Source organism: Pelodiscus sinensis, chromosome 12 (assembly GCF_052426305.1).
Source record: "Pelodiscus sinensis isolate ZL-2025 chromosome 12, ASM5242630v1, whole genome shotgun sequence".
Lineage (NCBI taxonomy): Eukaryota > Metazoa > Chordata > Testudines > Trionychidae > Pelodiscus > Pelodiscus sinensis.
In genome coordinates this window covers 2,533,257-2,546,004 of record NC_143063.1, presented here as the reverse complement: position 1 = coordinate 2,546,004, position 12,748 = coordinate 2,533,257, and the positions used below count along the sequence as shown (strand labels likewise).

The 12,748-nt window shown below is 57.3% G+C and overlaps 1 protein-coding gene across 3 annotated transcripts in view; it reads right to left on the bottom strand.

The window, feature by feature from the left end:
- Window positions 1-12,748, bottom strand: part of FHOD1 (formin homology 2 domain containing 1) — a 47,994-nt gene that overhangs the window by 25,864 nt on the left and 9,382 nt on the right. For all 3 annotated transcript variants that reach the window (XM_075940568.2, XM_075940566.2, XM_075940567.2), the window contains exons 2-3: window positions 3,757-3,863; window positions 2,149-2,213 (exon numbers count right to left, since the gene is read on the bottom strand). In XM_075940568.2, the coding sequence (XP_075796683.2) occupies window positions 2,149-2,213; window positions 3,757-3,863 (172 nt within the window). The remainder of the gene's footprint in view (window positions 1-2,148; window positions 2,214-3,756; window positions 3,864-12,748) is intronic.

Here is a 12,748-nt window from a genome sequence, read left to right as displayed (position 1 = left end):
AGAGCTGTATTGCTGGCTTCCTCTTACTCCTGCGTCAGACAGGCGGCTACTAAAGCACAAACCGCTTTGTCTCGACAGCCCGGCCGGGGGCTCTCGGGAGGCGAGCAGCGGCCCGGCCGGGGGCTCTCGGGAGGCGAGCAGCGGCCCGGCCGGGGGCTCCCGGGAGGCGAGCAGCGGCCCGGCCGGGGACTCCCGGGAGGCGAGCAGCGGCCCGGCCGGCCGGGGGCTCCCGGGAGGCGAGCAGCGGCCCGGCCGGGGGCTCCCGGGAGGCGAGCAGCAGCCTGGCCGGGGGCGGTGGGGGCTCTCGGGAGGCGAGCAGCGGCGCGGCCCAGCCGGGGGCGGTGGGGGCTCTCGGGAGGCGAGCAGCAGCCTTCAGAAGATTTCAGGAAGGCTGACGGGGACTAACTTGCCATTCCTGTGTCCTCAGCCCCCCGCTGCCGACTGTCAGAGTTCCAGGCACAGGCAGAGCAGGCCGCAGCCAGGGCTGGGAAGTCCCCACAGACGGAGCCCTGACCTCTGCACTCTAGGCAAGGGATTGCACAATTCCTCCGCAGGAACCCAGGGAGGGGCTGTCCCGGCTTGCAGGGAAGGGGGCTCTCCAGGCACAAAGCCAAGGGGCTGCTGCACCTTCCAGACCAGGGCCCACGCCCAGACAGACTGCCTAGAGAAGTGAAAGCATGACACGGGGGGGGGGGGGGGGTACGTGGCGCGTGCAATCCCTCTTGGCCCCTCCCAAACGCAGGGCTGGAACCTGCTCTTCAGGAAACGCTGGTCTGAGCTCGCCGGGAAGCCGCCCCGCGGTTCTCCCCTGGGCTCCTACTGCAAGCACCAGTGGCCTCAGCGCGGGCCTCCCTCCCCCCCACACTCAGCAGGCCACTGGCCCCGTGCCACGCCTGCTCCCCCGGCAGCAGGGGCTCGGGCTGCAGTGCTAGGTTTCACTAACGGCCCCCCAGGGTTCCTCCTCCTCCCTCCGCCGAGCACAGGAGCAGGGAAAGACCCAGCTCCGAGGAGCCGGGCTGGTTCCCAGCACTGGCTGCCTGACCCGCCGCTGGGGTCCGTGGCCACGGGAGCCTGCCGTGGGTACTTTCCAAGGCTCTATTTAAGGCTCACTTAAGCGACCCAGAATATCTGTAGCCTGCGATGTGTTTTGTATTGTCGTACTTGGGCTCTGCATGCAGAGAAGAATTAACCCCTTCGGCCCCAAGAGCCATAGTCAGCATGTGGGGCCAGGTCTCCTAGTCTGGTCCATCCAGCACTGACCCCTAGCAGCTGCTCACTGAACCCCTCACACAGCCCAGAGGAGTTCAGGTTACTGTGAGCCACAAGGAAGAAGAGGACGGAAAGGACGACATGCTCCAGGCTGCATGGGAAGGTGCAGCCTCTCCAGGTTGCTGGCGCTCTGGTCTGGAGGAAGTTCCTTCCCGCCCCATGGCAGGGTCCACACAGTGTGACGTAGTGGGGGTACTTTGCTGGTTGCAATGCTGGGCAGTAGGCTGTGGGTGACCTCCACTGGCTGCAGCACGGCCCAGGACGGCAGGGGGTGAGTCATTATGCAAAAAGGGGCTCCAAACCTGTCCTACCAGCTATCCCCCCTGGGAGAGAAACAAAGGAAGGTGGAATGCCGCCCTTGGCTGGGGGGCAGGGCTGGAAGAGAGTTAGTTTCTGTCTGGGAGCATGGAGGAGACAGCCTAGGGAAAGGGGCTGGAATTTAGGGGCCCAGCCTCCCCCATCTCAAGGGGGCTGAGGCATCCTAGGCCTGCCCTGGAACCAGATTACATCTGTGCTGTGCTGTATCCTGGAGAAGCAATAAATTTCCTCTATTCTATTGGCTGGTGGAGTCAGTTTGTGCCATTACGGGGGTGCAGGAGGCGGGGGACCCCAACGCGCCGTCACACATGGTCATCGAGCAAGCACCTGAGAGAGGCTGCCCCCTTGCTCCGCTCTAGCCATGGACGACCAGACAGGAAGCCAGAGAGAATCCTGGAGTGCAAAGCAGCCTGGGAACGGAGCCAGCCCCCCGGAGCTCACGCATGAGCCCACAGGCCGGATTAGCCAGGCCCCAAATGGCTACAGACCACAGCGCTGCTGCTCATGGCCGTGGGGAACACAGAAGGGCGGGGCCCAGAGCTCTTGGCTGTCGGGACTCACCGAGGATGGCATTGACACGGACCGAGAGCTGCGTGCGCAGGATGATGGTTGGTCGCCTCCCTTTGCTGGAAGAAGAGGAAAGCGGGTAAGTCACCGTGAACGTCACCCACAGCCTCCCTCGCAGAGCACCCCGAGAGCCCTCAAGTCAGTGTAGCCTCTCCCGCAGCCCCCACGCCCAGCACGCAGCCAGCCCCACCACTGACAGGGGGAAAACCAGCAGCCCCCACGCCCAGCACGCAGCCAGCGCCACCACTGACGGGGGAAAACCAGCAGCCCCCACGCCCAGCACGCAGCCAGCCCCACCACTGACGGGGGGAAAACCAGCAGCCCCCACGCCCAGCACGCAGCCAGCCCCACCACTGACGGGGGGAAAACCAGCAGCCCCCACGCCCAGCACGCAGCCAGCCCCACCACTGACGGGGGAAAACCAGCAGCCCCCACGCCCAGCACGCAGCCAGCCCCACCACTGACGGGGGGAAAACCAGCAGCCCCCACGCCCAGCACGCAGCCAGCCCCACCACTGACGGGGGGAAAACCAGCAGCCCCCACGCCCAGCACGCAGCCAGCCCCACCACTGACGGGGGGAAAACCAGCAGCCCCCACGCCCAGCACGCAGCCAGCCCCACCACTGACGGGGGAAAACCAGCAGCCCCCACGCCCAGCACGCAGCCAGCCCCACCACTGACAGGGGGAAAACCAGCAGCCCCCATGCCCAGCACGCAGCCAGCCCCACCACTGACAGGGGGGAAACCAGCAGCCCCCACGCCCAGCACGCAGCCAGCCCCACCACTGACGGGGGGAAAACCAGCAGCCCCCACGCCCAGCACGCAGCCAGCCCCACCACTGACGGGGGGAAAACCAGCAGCCCCCACGCCCAGCACACAGCCAGCCCCACCACTGACAGGGGGAAAACCAGCAGCCCCCATGCCCAGCACGCAGCCAGCCCCACCACTGACAGGGGGAAAACCAGCAGCACCTGGCTATTGAGGGCAGAGGCCTCGCCCCAGAAACCAAATCCAGACAGGGAAGGCGGCTCCTGGGCCATCCACGTGGCTCTCCCAGCGTCCCTCAGCCACTGCGGCGTCTCCCCCCGCAAAGGCTGCCCTAGAGTTTGTCCTACTGAAAGCTGGTCTGCGACCAGGCTCTCGGCCCAGCGGCTCTTAACACCCAGGAAGCAGCTGGCAATGGAGCGGCTCCCCGACCGACTCGGTGTCAGGCGTTCTTGCGCCCCTGCGGGCCCCTGGCCTGTCTGCTCCATCCAGCAACGGGCACCAGAGCCTCGTGCCACGTGTTACACAGCAGCGGAGCACGTGGGTGTGACAAAGGGATGCAAGGGGGACTGATTCACTCGGTCTGTTCTGCAACATCGCAAGTGATGTCTACTGCCCCCCAGTAACCCTGTGTGCGCCTCGGTTTCCCTGGCACTGACCCAATACTGAGATGGGGATGGCAATTTCAGTGAGAGTCACGGACACAACGGCTGATGCTTTCTGTAACTGGGGCACCTGCAGAAGGTGGAAGTGGGGCAGGCCGGGTCACAGCGCCTGGCTGGGCAGCCTGCTGAGTGACGGGGCTCAGACAGGTATGCACGAGACAGCAGCAGCGCACCTGATCTCCTCGTAGAACCCTTCCAGCTCATCCTTCTGCTCCAGCAGGGACAGGTCAAGATCCAAGTACTGTCCCGACGGCGAGAGCTGCAGCGTACAGTCCTCCAGCTGCAAACACAAGGCCCCCAGATCAGCGACGCTGCTTGCCACGAGAGGGGGCACTGTCTAGCCATGTCGTGGGGGGCAGGACCCCCGCCTCTCAGCCACGCGACTTCCTAGTCGCTGCAGCGCCTGGGGCCGGCTGGCTGAGGACTGGACGGAGGCACTTCACTTCAGAAGGAGGGGGCAAGAGTGTCAATCACCCACGAGTCCAGCGACTCCCGCTCTGCGACCCCCCAGCAACAGCGTTCTGCCCCCTCTCGCCCCCAGGCTGAGTGGGTCGGGTTTCATGGGCTACTTCTTCACGTGCCCGTCTTCTCTTCCCCTCTAGGGAGCACCGAGATCATCTGGCCAGAGACCTGCCCCGAAATCCTTCCCAGAGCAGATCCCCGAGATTAGAAAAACAGCCCGCCCCGATTTAAAGAGACTCCCCCCGCCTGGCAAATGGTCCCTGCGGTTAACTGCTCTCGCTGTTCCAAGCCTGCTCCTTCTGCACATCTGAATGTGTCTGGATTCAGCACCGGGCGTCGGATCGGGTCAGCCCTCTCTCTGCTAGCCCCAAGAGCCCAGGAGTCCCTGTTCATTCCCTGTGTATGAACTCAGCCTACGATCCGGTCACCCCGGCATCGTCCCTCTGACAAGCTACACAGACTGAGCTGCTGAACCTCTCTGGCCCGGCGCCCTTGGGACCCGACCGGTGCCAAACCAGAGAGCTTGCCAAACCACGGGAGGGCAGTATGGCCTAGCAGCGATCCCAACACTGCTGCGGCTTGCTGGGCTCCGAGAAGACATTGAGGGGCAAAGCAGAGCTAAACACCAGCCCAGAACACTGAGAGCCAGGCCCGGGGGCTGTAAACGAACCTTACGGGACGACAGGAAACTCGGCCACCCCCATGCCAAGAGGACACCAGGCAAACTAAAATCCTGCCGGATCACGGATGTAGACGGACCAGAGTGCCGGGCTAGAGAGGCTCAGCCTGTATAAGGCAGGTTTTCTAACCCGTCTGTCATTTCCGTAGCTCTTCTCTGACACCCTCCATCTCATCAACACCTGTCCGGATCAGAGGGCCCAGAACCAGACACAGCACGGCAGCAGCGGTCACGCCAGCGCCAAAGAGAGAGGTACAGTAGTCCCACTCATTCCAAAGAGCAGTCACTCTTTGGCCACAGCGCCCCACCAGGAGTCACATTCAACCAATCCGCCCCCGGCGGCAGCTGGGTGAAATGCCGGGTACCCTCCTCTCCCCAGCACTTGAGCAAGGAGCTACAGAGCCCCAGGGGAAAGGGGTGGGGAATAAACAACCTACAAAGGGGGGCGGTGAGGCAGGGACCGCTCGGCGGCGGGAGGAGACGAGGACGCCCAGCACGCCGTAGCAACAAGGTGCTGGCAGTTGGCCCCACAACATACACCCTGGAGATGCGGCCTGACGTCGCGGCACAGAGACATGTGCACACGCCCTTGGTACAGGCAGGCACTGGTGACTCACCCACCACCAGGCCACTGCCAAGGTCTGTGTGCTGATTCATTGCCGTCTGGCAGCTTCCTGCCAGCCGTGAAAACCACAGCCTCCAGCTCAGCCCAGCACTCGCAGCCCAGACAGGAGCACAGCCCGGACGGGTTCTACCGCTGCTGAGTCACAAGGCCACCTCTCCGGGGGATCGGCCAGGTGGCCCGGGCCCCCAGTCAGCTAGGGACTGCCAGCAAGAACCCGCCCCTCCACTAGAGCGGGTGCCCCTCCAGCAGGGATCTCAGACGTGCGGGGGGAGGGGGGTTAGAAAAGCCACAGGAAGGAAGCCCCCTTACTGAACAGCTGGAGGGAGAGGGCAGCTCCCAAGTCGGAGTCACCTGCCCAAATGCTGCCTCTCCCTCCGACTCCCACAACCCACTCCACAGACACCCCGCAGGGACCGTTCCTTCACCGGGTCTGAGCTTCTCACCCGCACTCCTGGGGGTCAGCCCTGTGCTGGGATGTGGCACAGAAACCCCTGCTCAGGGAAGGTCAGAGTCGCTCACGGTGCGGGGAGGGGGAGCGCAAGCCTCCCATGGAGATGGGAGTGGTCAAAGCAGGGATTAGATTTGCTCTGTTCACTTGTGACGTTGCATGTGGTCTCTACTGAAATGCAGCAACCCTGCACGTGTGCCTCAGTTTCCCTGGGCACTGCACCAGTCGCGAGATGGGGATGGGCATTTGGGAGTGACAGCCTCCCGCCCGGACACCATGGCGGATGCTTTGTCACCTGAACCTGGGAGGGGTGTGACCAGGTGGCACCTTCTGCCCGGGAAGCTGGATAGAGGCTGGGGTCAGGGCTGGCTGCATTGGGAGATGGGCTGCTGGGGGTGTGTGAGAGTCTCGCTGGCTTGGGGAAGTGTGTGTGTGTGGGGGGGGGGGGACAGGGAGAGGGGCAGGGTCCTGGCTCTGGGCCCCTCTCCCCAAGATGGACAGTGCTGGCTGCTTCTGGTTCCTGTGAGGAGCAGCCTGTTCTACGCCGTGTCCCTAAGGGCTAATAAACCTTCCGTTCCAGCTCTACTTGGCACAGAGACCTCAGCTGGCACTACCGTGCGCCTCTGAGCACCGCACGGGAGGGAAGATGTGGGCAAACTGGAGAGGGTCCAGACGAGCGCAATTAAATGCTAAAAGCTTTAGGTGACCCAGCCTATGAGAAAGGACGACTGAGAGGAGACCTAATTACTGGCTTCAAGTACGTTAACTGTCCCCAAAACAGGGGTGAGGAGCCTTTTCTGGGACTGGGTGGAGGGGGGGCACTGACCCACAGAAAAATCAAGTGAGAAGCAAGGAAAAAGCCACCTAACCCTCATTGATATGGCCCTCAACTGAGGAGAGAGGCACGCCCCACATTCCCCGGGCACACCAGAGCCTGGGGGGCCCAGCTTACTAGATCTTGTGTGCTCCAGCCCCGCGGTGGGGCAGTGGGGCGGGGGCTAGAGCACCAACATGGGATCCCCATTGCTAAGGGGGGCCCTGAGTCTCGGGGGCCAGATCCAGGCAAACTAGGGGCCACATCCAGCTCTCGGGCCTTAGGTTCCCCACCCCTGCCCAAAAAGGAGGCGATCAATTGTTCTGCATGCCCACTGATGGCAGGACAAGAAGCAATGGGGCTTCAATTTGCAACAAGGGTTAGATATTAGGAAAAGCCACCCAACAGTAAGAGCGAGCTTCCAAAGCGCCCAGAGATCCCCACCTCCTCTCCTACTGACTGCGACGCTCTTGTAGTGCTAGAGTGATGGAAATGGGTGCAACTGAACACTCCTGGGGTCAGAGCCCCCCCTCTCCTCCCTGGTACTTCTCAAGTTCCACCACGAGCCACGGGGCCTTCTGCCAACTTCAATTCCACCAACCGGTTCCACTGAATTGTTCCAGCCTCAACTGCTGCCCAGAGCAGTGCTGCCAACTGGGGCTGGTTTGGCGTGATTCTTGCAATGTTTGTCCGTCTAATTGAGCCCCAGCTCCAGGAGCGATGACAGAGGTCGGCAGGTACCTAGCTCTCCTCGTCGCAGTGGAAACGTGACATGGGAGCGACCCAAAGGCTCAGAACCAGCGGCCAAAGCAAGCAAGTGCTAACCGTACCATTTTTAAAGGGCTTGTGATTTTGTTAAGCCGATCTCATGCTACCTAAGACCTGGCTAATGGTCTGTGAATGCATGGGGCTTGCAGTACGGCTGCCTTGCTATGGGGTGCTGACGCGATTCTTATAAAACAACGAATAGTCCAGCAGTTAGTCTTTAGGGAGCTAACTCGACTACCCTCTGGAGATTCTGATATGCCACTTTGCATACCCAGGGGTCCCAAATCTTTCCCATGTGCTACAAGAGTGTTGCCATTAACCACACAGCGTTGGCCTCACTGGTGCACGTCTATGACAACAATCGACACTGGGGTATCAAACCCGTGGGTCACCTGGCATATCCTGCAGCGTCTCAGCTTTCACTTAAGACTCAGAGGGGTACCCGGTGTAGCCAATGCAGGACTGTGTCCAGTACACGGGTGTGAACGCTAATGCCTGGAGGGGACCTACTGCATGCCCACGTTAATTAGTGCTTTGCTGATCACCTTAGGGGAGAAGGGGGTGGGAGTGAAACCCAGGGGAGAAGGGCGGGGTGGGAACTGGGAGCTGCTGCAGGAAAGCAAGCGCAGTGAGACTCTGCAACTGAGAAAGGCAGGAGGAGGGACGAGGCAAAGGAGAGCACAGGAACAGCCTCCCTGGCCCAGATGGAGTAAGCAGTAAGGTGCTGAGCAGAGAGATGCTGAGAAGGTTTATTTCCTACATAGTGTCTCTGCAGACCCCAGGAGCGCTGCTGGAGACTGCAGGGAGTACAGGGCCCCATTCACACCCCAGCCCATGAGCTGTATCTAAACGTGGAACTCTTCCCTCCCCCGGAGCCATCTGACACCCCTGCTATGCACAACGAACAGAGCAAGCCCCCCTCCTTCCCAGGAATGCTCAGGCCTCGCTAGCAACCCAGGGGCAGGCCAGCGTCACGGTCCACGCCCGTTTCGAGGGGGGCAGCTCACGACTGGGCCAGCCTGCTTGGGGGGCCAAGCCCTCCAGGCGGCTGCAGGAACTCCCGTGCCAGTCTCCCACGTGAGCGCGGCAGGCATGCAGGTCCAGCGCCGGCGAGCGTGGTTTGGATTCTACCCCAGGCACATGCTGTCCCTAGTGCCAACCCCTGGGGACGGGGACATGCTGTTCCAGTCCGGTCACACTGCTCAGCCCTGGGAACCCTTGACAGGCAGCTCCCATGGCAGGGGAGTCTTGCGTGAGGGGGCAGGGACACCAGCAGGGCATTAGCTTGGTTCCTCTCCTCCCACCCAAACAAGGCTCTGTGCACACAGCTAAATCGGGACCAGAAATACTGAAGACCCAGTGCTGGAAGCAATTAGCAGTGGCCCTCACCCGACACCAGGGAGAGGCAGCCCTGGGACAAAACCACCTCTTTGATGTGAGCGCGGCTTCCATCTGTCAAGAACTCGGAGGGAAACAATCTTAGGACCTCTGCCCCTTTCAACATGGATCCAAGGGGATGGTGCGCTGGCTTTGGTTTGACACCTAAAGCCTGAACAACCAACATTCACCAGGGCATCTGCAAACTAGAGCAGGAGACGGCCACGAAGGGGCCACGGGGCCTGTGCAGGAAGACGCGGCCTTGCACCGGGTCACTCACTATGCGTCTAGACACCCAGAACACTTGGCAACTAGGGCTGATCTAGGGCACCAATTCCAATAGGAAAGGATTAGAGAGAGCAGCCACAAGACAGCTGCCTGCCAAATCCCAGTACGTCTACACAGCAACATTACTTAGAAATAACTTAGTCCACGTCCGCACAGCAGGCAGTTATTTCGACAATCTAGAAATACTGTCAAGCTGGAGGACTTCTTACTCCGACTCCTGTGACCCTCACTGTACGAGGGGGAAGGGAAGCTGGAGGAAGAGGGCTCCGATTTGACACTCCCAATTTCGAAATCCACTACACAATGGATGTAGCTTGATTTGCACAGCTTATTTCGAGTTACACCCTACTGGGTAGACACACCGAGGGAACTAGGGATGTAAACACGATTTCAGAAAGTAACCTTGTAAACATCTTTGCAGTTACACACATGCTAAACCCAAATCAGCCACCCTTCAGCTCAATTCAGAATGACCATGCAGGGGCTGGCACTAGTGTACCGAACACTCTCCAAAACCTTCCTCACTCCTAGTTAAAGTGTGATAGAAATGCAGCCGTGTTAGTCTGGTGCAGCTGAAACAAAAAACAGGACCATGCAGCACTTTAAAGACTAACAAGATGGTTTCTTAGGTGATGAGCTTTCGTGGGCCAGAAGTGGGTCTAATAAACCATCTTGTTAGTCTTTAAAGTGCTCCATAGTCCTGTCTTTTGTTCTAGTTAAACTGGTGTGCCTTACAATCGTACACCAGGCCCCAAATCTGGAAAGATGCCATTTTATTCTGTCCCCAGCTAATCCGTGCTGTGAAGGAGAGTTCTAAGTTTTGAGGCACAACTTCTCTAAGTAACCCCACACAACACAGGTGCGGTTAGCTCCTGGGTTTGCTCTTTACCGTATTTCAGTGGCCCAGAAGGAAAGGCTAACTGTCCGTGCCTAACTACGGGGCACGTGTAGTGTCTGCAATCCACAGGGCAGACCCCAGTCCTCCAGGATGGACACAGTCCTGCTGTAATGTAGGCCTAATTCTGCTCTTCTAGTGCTATCCAAAGAAACCTAGATGTGGATGCAAAGGTCCCAAATAAGCATCTTACAAGTATCAGAGCTATGTAGTGGAATCTAAGAACAGGAACCTCACGAGTCTAGTTATTTTAGAAAGCAACCTGGGACAAGATTGGCCTTTCACAAATGCAAGCTGACTCATACCTATTAGCTTGTAGTTTTCCAAATGTAGCCGTAAGCTACAACATCCCAAGTACTTTAAACCTTTTCCTAACACAGAAGTTCCTACAGCCTCTTCCTGAACTGTCACTGTTTTCTGAGCACCGGGCACTCCTATCACCAAGAATATCGCCTTGCTCACATCTGTCTAGGGACTTGCTTTCCACAATTCTGGTCTGCTTTGGCTCGTACTCTATCACACGAAGGCACACACCATGGAAGGACTGGTCACACGCTTTTTTTTAATCCGGCCCAGATGTCAAGAAGTCACTTCCACCTCCTGTGAGTCATTTCAAAAATCAGCAAAAATTTCCAACTCTTTTGTCCTCTTATTTTTCAGCCTTCACAGTGCACTTAAAGACATAGAAATGTAGCCGTGTTAGCCTGGGGTAGCTGAAGCAAAATGCAGGACAATGTAGCACTTTAAAGACTAACAAGATGGTTTATTAGGTCTGGCCCACGAAAGCTCATCATCTAATAAACCATCTTGTTAGTCTTTAAAGTACTACATTGTCCTGCATTTCACTTAAAGACACTGACACATCACTTGTTACAGCCACAAGGTTTGCCATGCTGTGACTGCACGACACAAAGAACACGACCTTTGCTCCGAGTCGGAGTTGTCTGGCTACCCCACCTGGTTCTGAAGGAATCCCTGCACCCAAGTGGATGTTTCTGCTATGGCCATCAATCACTGGCTGGGTAGTTTAAAACGCTGACATTTAAGCTGTCATTATTAGGCTTCAGAGCTGACTGCCCTCTGAGATGGGACAGCCCTGGCTTTGTTTTGTTCTGTGCAGCTGCCAAGTCGGAAGGCTCTGCCTTGGTTATTTGTTTGGTTTTTTTAAATCAAGGCTAGAAATCCCAGATACCAGCAGAGCGCTCCTGAGAGTGTAACTCTGGTGCATCCCCGGGGTGTTTGTTTCGGGTGTCACTAGATATGGTAGCCTGTCCTTTGCTGCCTGACTGATGGGAACAAGTGGCAGTGTTGACAACTTGCTTGCATTTGCTGAATCGGAATGACGGCCCTGCTCGCACATGTCCATCTAAATAGACAGGCGCCTTATTTGGTACCCAGAGCGTGTCTGATTCCCAAACAGGCTCTTGCTCTGCTTCTCTTCAGAAGATGCATGTGCCTAAACCACCTCTTCCGCACCTCACCAGCTGCCTCCCCAAGAGCAGTCTCTGAAAGAGGATGCAGAGAGGCTAGTCTGAAAAGACAGTACTACGGGGTAGCACAGGACTCACGCTGGGGGAATCTAGAGCATAAATGCTTAGCACTAGCTGTTTCCTCAGGGACACTGCGGGCCATTTCAATGAACAGAGTGGGTTCTAGGATCAGAGAAGTGCACACGCTGCTGTATATTGGGATTTTTTTCTCGTCTATGTTTTAGCAAGATTATTGTAGTGGAAATAAATTAGGGGAGAAGGAGACAACAGTAACACCAGACAGAACACCCAGTTTCAGCATGTTTCAAACAAAACCCCTGCTGGTAACACAGGTGGTGGATGTGAGAATACCCCGGCTATCCTGAGACAGCATCCAGACCAGCTGCTCCGTATTTGAATTTTCCAGGCATGCTCTCCCCTGCCCATTCTCCTGATAGTTGTATAAAATGGTCTTCTCTTCTCAGTGGTCTAAAGGGACTCTTCTCAAAGACAGAGTTCAGCGCCTAAGTTCAAGCTCCCCTTGAGCTCTCTACTCCTTACTCTCAACAGAGATAGTAGCAAACCTGCTTTTTATCCACCTTTACTTTTCTGGCTCTTAATCATGGTGCTTTTAACTGCCCTATCTTCTCCCCCACACACCGTAAGTGAGCTTCGAGTCTTAACTGGCTGCCTCCCTCTCTCCCATTCGTAAGAGTTTAGTGGTTGATTTAAACTCTGGAGTTCCAAAGAGATCCACAAGAAGCCACACATGCCCTTCCTGTTCCCTGCGGTCTTTCCCCTCCCAGAGGAACTAAGTCTCTTGTACCTTCCTTATGGTGGGTTTTTTAATTCCCTGGGCTACTTTCACATTCACACTGTCTTAATCAAGTTTCTCAATTCTACCCAAAATCCGGTCTCCTGAAATCCAGCATCTTTGTACTACTGAATCTGGAGCAGATTCACTTTACAAGCCTGGGTAAAAAAAAAAAAGTTAATTTTACTTAAAAGGACGCAACAATACAAGCATCTTACCAATGAATCTTATTTTATACGCATCCACCATGATGGGTAGATTTGTTTTAGAAATCCAGCTAGGTGTCTAAAAGTAGTTACAGAACATTGGATGGGAAACTATGCAAAATTTAAGAAAACTATGTTTCTTATTTGCCCCAGCAATTGTGATGACCGCCTGAGGAAGATGCTGGTTACGCTGACACATTAGACAGCTTACGATTAACAACAGCTTAGCCATGCTGGGAAAATCCTTTTGCCTAGAAGCCCGGGACACACCAGCCTTGCATGCATGAGAAAGCTGCTCTGGTTCAACTTGAATTGTTTTT